Source organism: Poecilia reticulata, chromosome 6 (genome assembly GCF_904066995.2).
Source record: "Poecilia reticulata chromosome 6, P_reticulata-male-v2, whole genome shotgun sequence".
Classification (NCBI taxonomy): Eukaryota; Metazoa; Chordata; class Actinopteri; order Cyprinodontiformes; family Poeciliidae; genus Poecilia; species Poecilia reticulata.
In genome coordinates, this window is record NC_088835.1 from 28,087,760 (window position 1) to 28,105,058 (window position 17,299).

At 37.3% G+C, this 17,299-nt stretch overlaps 2 protein-coding genes across 4 annotated transcripts in view; one reads left to right on the top strand and one right to left on the bottom strand.

The window, feature by feature from the left end:
* Positions 1-353: 353 nt before the first annotated feature.
* Positions 354-7,223, bottom strand: c6h15orf40 (chromosome 6 C15orf40 homolog). Its single transcript, XM_008412594.3, has 4 exons — positions 6,965-7,223; positions 2,692-2,827; positions 2,487-2,614; positions 354-1,349 (listed from the first exon to the last, which is right to left on the bottom strand). Exons 1-4 carry the CDS (start codon positions 7,127-7,129, stop codon positions 1,260-1,262), a joined length of 519 nt encoding a protein of 172 aa, XP_008410816.1. The 5' UTR covers positions 7,130-7,223; the 3' UTR covers positions 354-1,259.
* A 2,022-nt stretch (positions 7,224-9,245) lies between these two features.
* LOC103466770 (synaptic vesicle glycoprotein 2B-like) overlaps positions 9,246-17,299 on the top strand; it is a 32,807-nt gene continuing 24,753 nt past the window's right edge. The window contains exons 1-2 of one of the 3 annotated variants that reach the window (XM_081608321.1): positions 15,751-15,815; positions 15,967-16,009. The gene's annotated coding sequence lies outside the window, so the exon portion shown is untranslated. Of the gene's footprint in view, positions 9,401-15,750; positions 16,010-17,299 lie in introns of those variants that run through there. The other 2 variants (XM_081608322.1, XM_017305415.2) reach the window with 2 other exon arrangements.

A 17,299-nucleotide genomic window follows, 5' to 3' on the forward strand; every position in this document is an offset into this window, starting at 1 on the left:
AATGTGTTACAAAAGCCAGGGATTTCTCCAATTTGATGAAAGTGGAGATGCTGTCAAAGCTAAAATCTGTCAGCTAATCAAATTGCTTCAAAACAACCACAACTTCCTGTATGGAATTAACCTGGCAGCAGATAAATAGTTCAACTACTTTTAAATAGCACATTAGTATATAGAGTTAATAAAACTGGAAAGCATGCCAAAGCCAATATGTGAATATATTCAGTAAAACAGAATTAATTGAGTTTGTGAGAAACAGAAAAATACATTTACTGTTTTAAAAAATGTATATTTAGTTATATAATCAATTTGCTGTAGCTTAAACTTAAAATAAATCAAGCAGCTGGAGTTTGAAATATTCTAAAGGAATTTTATTTCACACTTACATTTACACAGTTACATTTACATTATTTATATATTAAAATGGGTCTATTTTTTCCACAAAACTTACCTTTTATAATGTAAACAGAAGTAAAAAAAAAGCAAAATTTGCTGGTTGAGGAGTTTTTGGTTGCGTACCAGCAGTGCATTACCGCCACCTACTGGATTGGATTTGTAAAAGCTAAAATGTGTCTGCCCTAATAACATTCAGAATTAAGTTTTGAAGCACGCAAGTGATTAAAAAACTTAAAATCTTACAACATAAATAAGTCAGGAACCTAGTGCTCAGTTAAATCTTTATTTGAAAGTGACTTATTTCATACTGGAGCTCAGCTTGGTTGCTAGGTGACAGGGGGAGCTCTGCTGGGGTTGCTAGTTGGACTTCATTGGGGTCACTAGGTGAAGGTCGGTGCCTGCTGACTTGAGACTTTACATTCGGAGCGTTTTTGAAAATGGCTCATTTTCTAGACACCAAAATATATGAATTTATTACCAAAAAACCATCTGGGCGTTTTTAGAAGCATTTGAGATCCAAACGGAAGTACAGAAATGTGAAAAATGTGAACATTGTATAATGGGTTCTGTTTTAAGGATAGAAATCCTCCTCTTTTCCATGATTACACACAACCTTTCCCACATGACTCTGTGGAAAAGCTCTAACCAGCGTCATGTTGCCACTTCAGAGACCTGACAGTTGTTTTCAAGCTGTTTTTTCTTCTCGCTTCATGTTTTTTCAGCTCCATCCTCGGAAGAATCTGTTATTTAGAAAATCGAAGGATGGAAAGATGATGCTGATCTCAGTGTGGGAGAAGTTCCAGTCCCACGGATCCATTACTGTTCAGAAGGTAACAAAGAACCTTCTTCCACCCAGTCTTTGCCGATCAGCTGGCTGCCTGCCGGAGCCTCTTTAGCACCTCCTCTGGATCCAACGAGGAGTCCACCTTGATGACTTTGTCTCTGGATCTAGAACCCTAGAGGGTGAAATGTTGTTGATCCATTAGAATAAAATTCACAAGTTAAGAAAAAAAATCTAAACAAGAAAAAAAGAGAGTTAATCCAAATGATGAGGCATTAACTGTAGCTTAAAGAGCTGCTGACTGAAAAGCTATTCAGTAAATATTAGTTATGTTGAATTTTATGAAGATAAACTCCTAACTTTATCTTCATGTCTTTACGTTTTAAATAGGGTTGTGACTTTAACGAATTAAAAATATTAACCCAATTAATCACATTTATTGTTTGCATTTTTTTAATACAAAAGTCCCGAGCCGGAACCTTTGCTGCGTGTTTCTGGTACGCCCGTGAATCTGACGCACAAGAGGAATCTGCGAGCAACAATAATGGACGACAAAGCAGCTTTTCTTGGACCAGTAAGGGTAAATTTCTGCTTCAAAAAATATCTGATGTGACACTGGAAAATACTTTTGTTGTGTTGAAGTTATGCTAAAAGGAGTTAGCCTGTCAGCGAAGCTATTCAAGTCTAAAGTAGCATTTATGCTAACCATGTAGCAGCAGCAGAGCCGCCCCCAACGCCAATGTCGGCGTTCACGGTCCGTCCATTTCCTTAACACCCTTGGTCCCTCAGTGGGGTCGGGAGGGTTGCTGGTGCATTTATAAATATGTATTTGAAAAATAAAGTTCAAATGCGTGATTATGCCAGACATAATCAGGCATTCCTGAAACACTTGAAAACTGAATGGTTTTTGAAGTGAAGTATAAAAACAAGTTGCACCGATCTGATGGTTGAATAATAAAAAATCTATATGTTGTTGAGTTCATATATAAATTTTTTCAATAGTTTTGCAATCAAAGGGATATTTTAAGTGTAAATCTTTATTTTTTGGCATAATGTTTTTAATTGAGACTTGATTAACTTAAACAGATTAACAAAGGTAAATATATTTGTTGTTGAACTCATGTCTGTTCAATAATTTAGCTGCAAAAAATGTAAAATTAATTAATGACTCAGTTGAGTCCCACCATTAGTTTTAATCTGTCCTGCAATCTTTTGAAGTGTTTTTTCACTCGTATCCCTTGAAATGTTAAGACTCCAATGATTGCTGAATAAACACATTAAAAACAAAAACAGATGTAGGAGTTTCAGAAACCTTGTCCAGTGAAATTTGGCTCTTCTTCAGCTCCAGGACTTCTGCAAGGTAGCGGACAAGCTCTGTGTTTGCTTCTCCATCTGTAGGTGGCGCTGCAATGGAGACGCCTACAGCCTGAGAGGAAACATCTGGAAGAGAGGCAGAACAAAGTGTGAGCTCTGTTTTAGCAGCAACCGGTCATATGTTGGTGCAACGTGAGGCCGACCTGTGATGCTGCTGTGTTTGGAGCCTGGCTTTGCGTGCACTGTGATGGATACAGATCCGGTCTTGTCACGGGTTACCGGACCAGAATCCGGTGTCTCTGTGGTTCCACCTACAGCCGCCTTCACCTGTCCTTTCACCTGTTTAACAGAACAGAGGTCACTGGATTATTTTACAGAAGCTAACATTAGCCCAATTTATCTTAATTTAGTTCAGCTTGCATTTAAGCCTCCGATAATGTAGCTTAATTTGTTTCATATATATTTGTTTCACTTTAACTTGCTTAAGATTCATTTGACATTAACACATTTTTCACACTGTATGTGTAACGGTTATTAGATGTACAGATGAAATTCCTGCTAAAATATGTTTCACAATTATCCTGTAATTGGTGGTTTTTGGCGCCCCCTACTGGTTACCTATAAATTGGATGAGAAACCAAAAATTCCACACAGTTGGTTCAGCGCTCTGTTGTGGCAAGTCAACAAATCCGGTTCTCTTCTAAATGGTGTTGGAGGTTTGTTCAGGAGGGTGACTGGAATCTTTGTTACATTGCACAGAGCCATAGGTTGACCGGTAGAGAGGCTCACTGCGCCATATGTGTTTTATCAACCACTGATTACAGGTAATTAATATTAAATGCCAGTAATTTATTTTGTCAGATATGTTTGTCAGTTAGTTTGTTATATTTATCAGTTTGTCAGTTGTGTTTGCCATTCTGTTTGTTTGTTGGTTTCTATGGCAACATGACATGTTTCTTTTCCACTAATCCCCAGAGAGCTTTTAATGACTGCTGTTGTATTTATTATTCATATTCTTTTATTTGTATTATAAAACTATACAATCAAATGGCCTAGAAAATATAATGTCGGAATTCACTATAATTGTTTGTGAATTACACAGTTGGTTCAGCGCTCTGTTGTGAGCCATAGGTTGACCGGTAGAGAGGCTCACTGCGCCATATGTGTTTTATCAACCACTGATTACAGATTGCAATAAATCACCTAAAAACCAACCAACCGGCCTCCGAGTGTGCATAAATATATATAAATATATCTATATATAGATTTATATATATTTATAGAGACGGATATATATAGATTTAGATATTTATATCTATATAGATATCTCTCTCTATAGAGATATGTCTATAGATAGAACAATTTAGATAGTGTCTTGCCCAGAAAGATAGTTTTCAATTTTTATTTCTCCAATTTGTATAGGTTAGACTTCTAAAATGCTTTTTTTGTTCCACGTTGTTTAAATTTTTTTTCCTAAATCTCCCTTTAATTAATAAATGTGGTTGTCTTATTTTCTGTTTAGAATTAGAAATACAAATCTTTCAATGGATGAATATGTTGAACGTGGGGGAAGTCGGAGCACCCGGAGTGAACCCACACCTACACAGGGAGACATTTCCCACTGTGCAATCCTGTCTTTTAATATTAAAATGTCCAATTAGCAATAACAGCAGATTTTTTTCCAATTCCCGCCAATCACCCAAAACACATGTGGCCTCACCCCCCTTTTAAATCTAATTTAGTGGAGACATAAATTGACGTCTGCTCTGTTAGTTCTTAACGTCCATCTTTGAATTGGCGCTGAGATGTTGGCGTAAAAGTCTTTTTGATTCTCCTCCACAGTGAGATCCTCTTCCTGGGGCTTTCTACTTGTTCCAACGTATTCTTCTGTTCAGCTGACTCTTTGGCTGCTTCAGGTTCTGATTCCTGTGGTGTCGTTTGGATCTCATCTTCCTGTGGAGGAGGTGTTCTATGTTCTTCCAGCAGGCCGCTCTCCCCTTCTGCGAACCTCACCAGTGACGTCTTCTGGAATAGAGCAAAGTTTGGTTTCTATTTGTTCAGAAACTATCTTGATGATGTCTGGTTTTGTTTCTGAATCTGGTGTTGATGTCTCAGTATTTACTTCATCCTGCTGGTCCTCACTTTGCTCTACTTCAGGGATTTCATGTACAGTTGCCAGCTCTGGTTTACCCATCACTGTTTCTGTTTTACAAATCTCAATTATGATGGTGGATGTCTGATTGCTGACTATTTCCGGGATTGAAACTTCCTTTTCTGCACAAACGTTGTCATTTTTGGCTGTTTCCCAGTCAGAGATGCTGCCTTTCTCTTATTTTTCTTAGATCTTTTGTTAACTTCTTGATCCACATTTTGTTGGCTTTCGGAGATCACTGGCTCTTCTGATATTTTCTGAGGGCTAGAAATCATCGCTTCAGTCATATTAATGTTATTTTTGACTGCAGCCGTCTCGTCCTCAACTGTTTCTGGTGCAGAAGGTTCTTCACTGTATTTTCCTGAAACGTTGTCCTTGAGGTTTTTTAATTCTGAGGCAGCTTTAATTGCTGCCTTTCTTTTGATCCTCCATTTTGCTTTCCTCGATGGCTTTTTCTTGTCTAGTTGGTCCCCATCCGGTTGGTTCACAGAACCAGCTTCTTCCTCAGTGATCTGCTGAACTGCAGCGATCACTGTTTCTTTTGCATTACTCTCATCTTTGATGGTGACTGTCTGAACCCCAACTGTTTCCAGTACTGAAACTTTTTGTTCTTCATTGTTTGGTTCAGAATCTTCTTCTTTACCGACAGTTTCCAAATGAATTGTTTGATGGACTGGTTTTAACCTGTTGCTGGTTTCCAGCACATCGATCTCCGTCTGAACTGAAATCGTTCGACTGACTGGTTTCAAGGTTTCCAGCACATCGATTTCCATTTGCGTCGAAATCGTTTGACGGTCTGGTTTTAACCAATGGCTGGCTTCCTCTTTGTCCATCTCCGTTTGTACCGAAACAGATCGATAACGGACGGTTTTCTGCTGTGGGCGGTCTTCTGAACCCGTCTGAACTTGAACAGAAACCATGGAGTTCTTCCTTTGGTTTCTCTCGGGTTCTCCTTTCCTCATCATCTCTTTCTGGTTTCTAAGTTTAGCACTTAGTTGACGATTTACACCAAACATGTCATCCAGCTGTCTCATTAAATATTTCTGTATTTCTGTTTCCTTAAATCTTTCAAGACATGTACACTTTCCTTCACTTATTTTGTTTTCAGAAGTCTGGGGCAAATTCTGATTTTTACTTAAACACTCTCCTTGAATATTTTCTTCTGTCTGATTATCAGGAACCTCGGTTAAATTCTCAGCAATAAAACTTACATCTATCCGAGGTTTTATTATTGTGGAGGTAGCCTCTCAATTTTGGAACCACTGGCTTAGCATATGGTACCTTATTCTAGCATCCCATATTTTGGGTCACTTGTAGTTTTTCTTATATTAGTGTTGTGTGGTTTAGTGTAGCTTACATTATCCTACCTTATTTGTTTTCATTTTAATTTGTCTTAATGTAGCTTATTTTATCTTCCTATATCTTAAGTTATGTAGCTAACCATTTCTTCGTTTTTATCCTGCCATTAGCTTGATGTACTCTAGCTGATCTTAATGCAGTTTACCATACCTTCACATGGTTTGTCCCATCTTTTCTTATTTCAGTTTATTTTTACTTCTTTTTGCTACATTTATCAGATTTTCTCTTGTTTTGGTTAGCTTGTTGAATTTTTATTTATCTACATGTCATATTGTGTCATACCTTACCATTTTAGAATAAAAAATTAATACCCCAGCCCCCTCAGATTATTCAATAGTAATTAATCAGTAAACACGTGAGGCTGTCATTAGTTTGATTTATTTTGCATAAAGACAATAGGGTCTTTTCATCAGAGCAGACACTGCACGTGTATTGGTTAGTATGAAGTAAAGTAATGCTGTTACTGGGTCTTGACTGCAGCATCTAAGTAGAACTTGTGCTGATTCTGCTGGAGTGACACATTTATCACTGCATGCTGTTTTTTTTAACTCGAAGTAGTCTGTGGGAGTCTGGTTGAGCTAGAGTTTAAATTAGCACGCTTTAGTTTCAGATGAAAAGGAAGGAAGAAGGAGGGGGTGCTGGACACTTATTTTTGTTTTATGTCTTTGCATCATCCTACGCCACTGAAACGCGTAGTGTCTCATTTTAAAACGCATATTTAATAATTATAATAGCTTTCTATTTCAGGAGGTGCATTTGAATGCAACATGGAGCTGCAACCATATTTTCTGTTTATTCGGTGTAGAAAGGCACAGTTCAGGATTAATCAGATTCGATTCGGATTCAACGAAAAATAGTTAAATAACCCTTTAATGACAATGGGATTTAGACGAGGATCGGTTAAAGATCCTGACAGAACCACCGGTCCATCCTCGCTTGAAGTTCAGACTCAGTTTCGGACTAACCTCTTTCTGCTTCCGGGGCATCGCTGTGGTTCTGGAGAACCAGCGGGTGGACCAAGAAGAGCAGATAAACACCGGGACCAAGTCAGCTGCAGGAACACGGGTTAGAGGTTGGAACCGAATCTGCTTGAAACACCTAATCAAACCACCGCCGAACCGGGGAAACATCTCCTCCAGGAGACCGAGAGCCTCTTCGCGTAGCGCCCTCTGCTGGACTGGAGGAGAACTGAACAGGCTCGCTCTGGGAGGAGATGCCAGCCCAGAACCGTTTCTGATGGCAACCGAACCAAATGTGTAAGTAATAAAGTTATAGGTTATTTATTTAAATCAGCCTAATTCGTGCCTATTTTTATTATTAAATACTGTTTTCCCTCATTTTAGTGTTTAAAATATTAGGTCCAGATCAAATTGAAAACTTATAGTTTATCTAAACTAGATGCAAAAATTCAAATAATACTTTATAACAAATTTAAAGATAAATAGTTTGGACATTATCTATTAGATTATGTTAGAAATAAGGATCTGCCGTTTATTCTACAAAGATTTGAGTTTCTTGAAGCCTGAATCTTTTTCCGACTCCAGTAAATTTTGGATAAAATGAAGCTTTTGTTAACAGTTTCTTCATCTTCCTCACTTATTTTGCAGCACTGTCAGGTGAGCAGGTGAGGAAAAATTACCACCTGGACCAGCTGTACTTTTTAGGAAAACGTTTAAAGCTGCTGAGAATCAAACATTTTGGTTTTGATATTCAAACCAACATTTTTTTTCTTGTTCAGAATAATCTACAACCTGAATCTTTGCTTGTCAGATTGTGTCATTCTTCCTGTTCATAGTTTCTCAAATCTTTTTTCATATTTAGTTTGTCTTTCAGATTCAAATGCAAGAACTGGTTGATTTAAGAAAAAATCTGTTTATCATAGATCTATTTATTCTCCCTGAAATGTTCCATTTTCTTTTTGACTGTGATGTGATTTACGTTTGTGCAGTTTTTAAGTGCATTCCTGGGTTTTTCTGGTCTCTAACATGATTTATATCTGTGTAAGAGTTCACAGATCTCTCACATAGATTTAGTAAATGTTCTCATTTACTGAACATTAAAGAAGTAAACTTCGTTTTATTTAGTACCTTCATCAGCGATGGCTTCTCTGAATCATCTACATCTCTTGAGTTTTAGCGACGCCTTGTGGACAAAAAGGAAACTGCTTCAAAAGTGAAATTTGAAAATCTTCCAGGAAAATTAGACTTTTAACTTTACTATGATCTAAAAGCAGTTTATCCTATTAAATAATCAGGAATAATACTTATATAACTCAGAGTTTTCCCACTTATTAATTTGACATAAAACAGAAAATCTTCCAAGTTTTTGCTTGAAATTGATCATCAAATGTAATTTACTGTCTACTACTTCTCATTCTAATAAATATTGTATTTTTACTATTAGTATATTGGACATCCTGACGCCCTCCCGTCTGCAGCTGAGCAGCAGGTTCTGCATTAGAGGCCACAGTAAAGACAAACTGTGCCTCTCTTGGAGGTAAGAATCGCTGACGCAAGAAGACAAAGATTCTTCACATTTTGCTTTCACAAAAGTCTGTGAGCTGATTGGTTGACAGAGCAACTTCAGCTGGAGTTTTTACTACATGATTGAAAAATGATTTGCAAAATAGATCTAAATGTGAGCCTATATGCTTTTAATCAATGAGCTTTGACCTTTGCAAACCTCGTGATGAGCTCAGTTCACCCACACTGTAAAAACACAAAATCTTACCAAGGGAAAAATGTTTTGTTATAAGTGAAATAATTTGCGACTTATTATAAATATGCTAGGTAACGGTGTAGTCCCTAGAGATTTTTGAAACGACTCTTTGTCCAGACACCAAAAAATATTAGCTTATTGCCAAAAAACAGCTGGGAGTTTTTGTTTATTTTTAAGCACTTTGGCTGTTTTTAGAAGCATCTGAGACCCAAATGGAAGTATAAAAACATGCTAAATGTGATTTTTGTATAATAGATCCCTTAAAAAATATGAATTTCTTCTAAAGGTTCTTTTAAAATCCGACTAAAAATTGGTTTGATTGAAGGACTGACTGAGCATCCCTCAAGGTCAGGTCCAGAATGTCATTTAAATATTCCTCAAAATGTCAAACTTAGTCTGCAGCTAGCTTAAATAAATAAGAGATTATAATGAATTCTCAGAAGCAGCTGATTTAAAGCTGCGCTGCTGTGCAGAATGAGGTGGAGCGAGCAGGAAACCCATGGAGCTGATAAGTATTCAGATCTTGTCTAGACTGCATCAGGACAGAAACGCCTCCCTCTCCTCTTCCTCCTCCTCCTCCTCTCTCCATCGATGCATTGGGATCTCCTTCATCCAGGCAGGAGCAGAGGGAGGAAACCGAGGGAAATCCCACTCCTCTTCTGCCCATCCTGCAGGAAAACAAGGCAAGTAATCAACCTCTCTGTCATTTTTCATCTCCGCTCTGCGGCTCTCACTCATTTAAATATTAATATTTCATTTTTCTTTGGGAGCTGCCGCGTTTGGCTGCTTCAAATCCACATTTAGTTTGGATGAAGTTCTTTCCCCGATACTCGCTGCAGTGATGCATCAGGAGAAGCCAAACGTGTTTTTAAGATGCGTCTTCCAGCTGTTACGTAACGTGGCGTTTTTGCTCGTTTGTGTGGAATAAAGAGCAGCTGTTCTGCTGCTTCACATCTGAAATAAAACACAAATAGATCAAACTGTCAGGGCCATTTTCAGGCTCCATTCCCATCAGTAATCTGCAGGTCCTGCAGGCAGCAACAGCAGCTTGAGATGTTTTCATTGAAGTAGCTGCACTTTCTGTGGACTTTGAATGGATTTCTATGAATCATTTGCTCAGTAAAAGACACAAATTTTACTATATGATTAAAAAAAATCTTATTTCCAGGAGTTTTTGAAGGGGTGATAAAACAATTTAAAGTAAAAAATGTAACTCTTTTAAGTAGATAATTGAATTTTTTATGTTTTTTTGGCTCTTGTTTGTAAATTTTCTTCGTTGGTGCGTTTTGAGAAACTTCTATATCTGAATTTATGATAAATAAATGGGCAGAGAGCCACATTGTATTAAAAACAGTCGCTGTTCACAGGAAATTGTTAAAATAATTTAAAACCAGTTAAAACATCCAATTTCCAATTTTTTTACATAAAAATTGGAAATGCTAACTCCTGATTTTACTTTACTTCTAAATATATTCATATATATATATATATATATATATATATATATATATATATATATATATATATATATATATAATTTGTTTTTCATTAAATCCTTTTTTTAATCTTTTTTTACACTTACAGACAAAACAGAGTTTAGTAAAAATTGTACGCTTTGCTAAAGTGGTAATTTTTGATCACATCCATGAAGGAATAAACCAAATAAGATTTATTCCAACTACTTTTGTCATTCAACACTTTTGTTTATATCATATGTGACATGTTCGTTTTAATTTAAATGAAATAAATAAAAAAAATGTACATTTTTATTTGAAAAAATAAGTGCTTCAATAAATCAAATTTAATCATAATATTAAATAAAATAACAATACATCTACAAATAATAATAAATAGCTTCAGTAGATATGTGCATAAAATAAAATATTATTTTAAAAGAACCTAAAATTCTTAAAAACCTTGAGTTTTGTTGGCTTTTCACCAAAGACTGTTCTTGGTTTTCAAACAGCTTTTTTATTATCATTGCATGAATTATTCAGGCTTGAATTAATGGCCTGACTCTGAAGCTCCGTTTTTTGTCTTTATTGATTCCCAAGAAAGCAAATTTTACAAAACGTGTCGTCACAATAAATAAAGCAACTCTTACAACGATCGGGACGAAAAATACAATAATGCAAAATAAATAAATAGTAAGAAAAGCAAACAAATAAATAAAAACACACAAACTATTATTAGAGGGTGGCCATGTTTTATTAAGGTTGGTCACTAAAAATAAAATTGGATCTTGTGAGTTTCAGTCTTCCCCTTTGCTGTATTGTTTTAATGCCATCTCTTTAATTTGTGCTTTCAAGACTGCAGTCAGGTGATCCTTCAGCTTTAAGAAACCAGTTTGGGTTCGTGCAACAATCCCTTTTAATCTGCATTTAGGCTAAAATGGAGGAAAAAGGCCACATTTTTAACACGTCATGAATGGTTTTAAAGGAATCCCGCTTCCCTGAATCTGCACTCCCCAATTAATTCATGAGTTTTCTGAGGAGTGAGCCGACGGGACGGGGGGCTGCAGAGAGCGCTGTTTGGGCTCAGCCTGATTTATAATGCATGGAAAGGAAACAGACGGGGGGCATAATCAGAAAAAAAGATGAAGGCGGAGGAGGGGAGGAAAGTGGCTGTGAGAGGAAGGAAAGCTAAATGTGGGTTTTATGATCCATCTGCATGATGCTAAACACCAGAGGAGAGTTCAAGCAAACAGATTCAAGTTCACATCCAGCACTTTCATGTTTTTATTAGAATATGTGCTCAATTTCTGCACATTTAGACCAAGAAGGACTGAAAAAGCAGAATTCAGATGAACAATAACCAAATGTGAGTGAACTTGTACTTGAATTCTGGTTTTCTGTGTCGTTCCCCTGGTTGAAGGGGATCTGATGCAGGATTTGAAGGCTGAAGAAAAGCAGCCAGCAGGGATTGTTCCAGCAGAAAAAGGGAGGGGTTGCATTTTAATCAGCATCCTGCTCATTGATCAGCGTTCACTGTCGTCTGCTCGGGCTGCAGAATCGCTTGGCGGACCGGTCCAATCCAACCTAATGTGCTGAGACGAGCCAAATCAGGGAGATCAATCTGAGAAATTCCAGCTTTCTGGATCCATGACAAGAACTAATGTCCAGAGTCATGGACTCAGGCTGTTGCTAGAGTCAAGAAACTCTTTTTCTTTTTAGTTCACTAATTAAGCTTCACTAATTAACTGTAGAAGCCTTGAAGCTTTCGGTTCAGCTGCGGATGCAACAGAAAAGTAAAGCACCTGCATTTACATACATGCATGTATAGAGTTTTTGTGTTCAGACATAACTTAAAGGGGACCAGTTATGCAAACTTCACATTTTTTAAGTTTTTCTACTTCAGTTTGGGTTTAAACTTATTCTAAAAAAAAAAAACACCCAGCTGTTTTTTGGGAATTAAATAATGTTCTTTTTGGTGTATGGAAAATGAGTCATTTCAAAAACCTACGGGATGTAACATCACAAATCAGCAGACATTGCCCGTTACCTAGCAACCCCAGCAGAGCTCCAGCATGTTTGGTCAGCTGGTTTTACCGCTGCGTGCGCTGTACAATGGCTGCTGGAAAAGACAAGTGTTTTGGTGTTGACTTACCATCCAGAAACCACTTGCTGCATTCTTGTTGAATGTGCAGGAGGCTCCACTTCTGCTTTTCAAAGATGTATGGTTGTTTAATTTAGCATTTGTTTCTGGCCATTTTCACATGGGAGTGTAAATGCTGAGTTGGGGGCGTGGCCATCAGCATCTTATTTGAATTTAAAGGGACAAGACGCCCTAAAACAGCTGGAAGGTGTTCAGAATAGGCAGAAATGGCCAAACCTAAGAATGACTTTGTGGAAAAAACATGTTTTTTTTGAAGACCATAGATCTATCCTAAGCTGTTCAAGGAAGCATAGAAGACCACCTTTAATGATGTCAGGAGTATCTGTAACTCCAGTCCTTTAGTGCCACTGACCTGCAGCCTTTGGATGAATCAAATTAATGGTTAATGGCCAAGCCTTTGCAGAACTCACTGACGTGCCAAAGAGGTAATTCAGCCTTTTTGATTCAGGTGCGTCGGAGCAGGTAGGCAATCAGCAGTTGCACTCGAGGACTGGAGTTGCATCCCTGTGATCTGCAGTGACGCTGAGGTTTACAGCTGAAATCCTGTGAGGTCACATGTGACACGAGAGCGGTGATTCGCCGTGAACTCGTAGAGTTTCCAGTCCGACTGCTTACATCCACGTAATCCCTGCTGAAGTGTGCCGCTGGGATTATGGACATTCCCCATCGCCTGATTGTGTGTTTGAACGTCCACAGCTGGTGGTCTGACCGCAGAGAGAGTCTCTCTGATGGGAGTGGAAGGATTAGGGTCAGCTGGTCCAAACCAACTGCTTTTACTAGAGGGGAGGTCACTGTATGATGAACTTTAACCTTTTCCAGGATCAAATCTGGATCACAGAATTTTAATATCCAGGGTGTGGATTCAATTTATCTGAGTAATAAGTAAATAATAATAAATAAAAAAACATATTTTAAATAGTTAGAATCACTATGTTTGGTTCCTTAAAGTGATCCTCATTAGTCCTGGATGTATCCTAAGTGCACAAATGAGTGTTAGAACAGATCCTTCCTCCACCCAGCAGTAACATCACTGCTTCCAACAATCTCAGAAATGATTAATTATTGAACCTAGTTATCCATCTCTCTAGGTAACTAGCTAGCTTTGTGATCTATGAACATCTTGAACATTTTTTCACTAGATTACTTCACTCAGTTATATTTTTCATATCTGAGTATGCTATTATTTAATAACTGTTATTTTTCTTTTGTTGTGAATTTGCTGTTGGCTCTTCAGTTTCTTATTCTTGTTTTTCGTTACTGTGGTGTTTCTTTCTCAGCCTGGTTTCTATTATGCTCATTTTCATCTGTAATATTTATCACTTTGGGCTTTTTACTTGGCTCCTGTAATCAGTTATTTTAATGGAACGTCTTACCTTAAATTAAACATTTAATCCATGCATGTATGTGTGTTTTGTTGATGTTTTTATGGACTTGCTATCTAGTTAGCTTGTCTATCTAACTCGCTAGTTGTTTGTTGTTCGCTTCTTACAAATGGACTTGTTGTTTTATTGTTGTTTTGTAAATGTTTTTAAATTATCGTTCCCAGTTTCAATTCCTTAAAACTAAATCTGAGTATGCTGTTCTTTAATAACTGTTGGATATTATTTTTATGTTGCAAGTTTGCCTTTCCTGTCTCTTATTTCTCTATATATTTACCTTTGTGTGAATATGCTTCCTCTTGTCGTTTTTATATTTTCTTATTGATTCTTGAGGTTTTGTGAAGCTTTGTTTGTGTTTTTCTTTGGACTTTGGCTGCTTTGTTACTTAATGCAGCTCCTCTAGTTATGCGTCAGCTGGATTATTTCATGTTTCTTACAGAAATTGTCATGATGTAGCTTTGTTTTTGTATTTGAGTACTGCACCACGTCTGCTTGTTTATCCATTTATTTGTCTAATAACTGGTTCTCTGTTTTTGTTCTACTTTGACTGTGGTTTTGTGTGTTTTATCTCCAGATTGGAGGGATTGTATATGTGGTCATGAATGTTTTTTTCTACTTCCTGTCAGAACGGTTTGCTCAGATTTGTTTCCATCAGCAAATGTTTGTCTTTTCGAAAGCCTTTCTTTATTCTGTATGTTGAAGCGTTCCGGTTTTTCATCACTGTTGTTCTCAATGACAAACGGATTATTTGTCTGGAGATTTCAGACACATGAGAGACTCTTATAGTAAAGCTTCCCTGCAGACCAGCTAATTTCCCCTTTTCTGTAGATTTCATCAGATTTTTCAAAGATAATAAGCCTGTTCCTCCTTTTTGACACCTTTTCCTCCACCTGAAGGTGAAAACAGCATCAGCATGAACGCGCTAATGAGCCCAGCAGAGCGGCTCCATATGGCCTGCTGTTAGGAAGGAGGCTTCGCTCTGACTGTAATCACTCTGAAAGCAGGATACAGAACGCAAACGCAGATTCACAGATTTTTCACCTCCAGATTTGATGCATACAAAAGGAATGATATGAGGAGACAAACTGGGCTGTTTTTAATCACTTTAACATTAAAATCTCTAAAAATGAACCACTTCTACTTTCCTTGAAGGGAATTTGCTGTTCTAGAGATGTTAATAAGAGCAAATATCACCTTAAAATCGGTTCATAATGAGGTAGTTAAATAAAAAAAATATAAAAATTTATTCGATTAATCGTCAGAATATTCGATTAAAACAAGTAATCATTAGTTGCAGCTATACTGACGATCGAAAGAGACTGATCTAGTTCATCTACTGCCGCCTTCATCAATTAGTGATGATGCTTCCCTGCATAAAGAAAGAGTCTCCAGAAGATGTAGAGCAGAAGTCTAAAGATGAAAAAAAAAATAGAGATAAATATAATTAAAGACCAGCATGGTGCAGCGGCGTGCAGAATGTCTCTGAAACTGAATTTACAACTATAACATTTAGCATTAGAATAATATTAGATTATTTTCTCTGTATGTTTGTTGTAATTATGGCGTTTTGGTGAAGGGGTAGGATTAATTAAGTTGTTGCTTCTTCCTACCCCTTTTCAGACATGTTAAATGGGATTTATGTATTATTGTTGTGTGTATGTAGGTAAACAGTATATATGAATAGATGTGTTCAGATTGGGTATATACTCACTTTAAATATTTATTTGTGTGCATTCCGTTACAGTAGATGTATTGATTAATATAAATTTATTTTTGCAAGTTTTTTTTTCCTTTTTGCCATCATTGACGTTAAATTGTGTGTGCATCATTTATTTATTTATTTTTTAACATTAGTTCTGTGTTTCTACTATATTTTATATTTATTGAAATATACTTGTTTAGTTAAAATTTTTGACTTGCTTTTGAGAGTTGCTATTTTTTATTTTTTTTCGTTGCGCTTTCTTCATAATGACAAACTGATTCTGACGTATTTGACGTTTTGCTCGTGACGTCACGCTCTTCAGAACTCCGCCCTGATGTACTTGATGACGGACGTCAAAACAGCTTCAGGCTCCTGTAAAACCTGTCGAGAAACAGACATCTGGTAGCCTAATATCGCTTTTATTTAGTTGATTTCACTTTCGAACTGGTCGCAGGGAGCTGCGCGGTCGGCAGGGATGCAAACCAAGCTTGTCATTTTATTGTATAACTTTTAACTTTTGTATAACTTTTAACTTTTATTGTATTACTGGCAGCCCTCGGTGTAACCGCCGATTTACAGCGAACAGTTTTTACAAGGTAAGACGATTAACGTTCAAATTCTATATAAGTGTGATTAGATGTTAAATACTAGAGAAAGATATTAAATATCGCATTATGGAGAATTTACGTGTCTAACCATTGGTAACCATGGAGACAGTGCCGCACCATAATGTAGCGCCTAGCCTGTATGAAAAAAACAAACAAACTGGTTAGCTTCGCGTCTTCTGTACGTCTTAAGGCTTCTCCGATGTAAGGAGAAACGCCGTTTATCACTTAGTGACATAAATCGTGTGGTGTGAATTCAGGTAAAGTCGGAAATGTGATTAACACGTCTGGAGGGAGGAAGTAGTATGGGTCCGTTTCTAAGCTAACTATTTCAAACTTTTATAAATATACGAAGTGTGTTACGTTCATAGGCAAATTAGCTTGAATAGAGCGCGTAGAAGCTACGACTAAACTGAGAAAAACAACTTGGGAAACCGATTTAAGTCGCTCTGTTCCTCAATTCCGATGTCCATCATTGGGCCAAGTGATAAAATGGCTGCCTTCACACTGCAGCCTGAAGTGACCCAATTCCGATGTCAAATCTTTATTTTTTTATTTTTTTTGGCGTGGTCGTTCACACTTCCAAATATATGCCACTTGAATATAAACTCCCGCGTGAACTGCAAACGACCTAAAAGTGTCCCGCATGCGCAGTACAGAGCGCAATAACGTCACAGATGCAGAGCGTGCTCAGTGTTTCACCAACCGCCATAAAAAAAAGTAATAGTAGTGCTCAGTGTTTGTGGAAGTAAACATGGACGCTAATGACGGAGCATATTTGAAGTTGCTGTCCGACCGGAACCAGCACATTAACAGCTTAATCCTCATTATGGCTGCATAGTTGTTTTTCTTCCCGTTTGTTCGTATCAGGACGCAGAATAGTGACGTTTGTCGAGTATCAATGACGTTCAGGTCGGACGAATGAGACGTCGCTGTACAGACTGGGGTCACATTTGAAAAGATCAGATATGCATCGGATATCCAAGTGGCCTGGGTCACATTAAAAATATCCGATCTGTGTTGTTCAGACTGTCAAGAATGGATCAGATTCAGGTTGCATTAAGAAAAAGAAATCGGATTTGGGTCTCTTCAGGCTGCAGTGTGAATGTAGCCTAAGTGACGTAGTTGCAAAGGGTCATAGTGTTAATGTGGATATTCTCCACACAATGGTTGTAACATGTCTGGAATGAGTCAATACAATCAATCAATCAAGAAAAGAGGGGAAAAAAACAAAGTGGTGATGCGTTTATTGAATCTAGAGCATCTCTGCTGTAAGTCAAC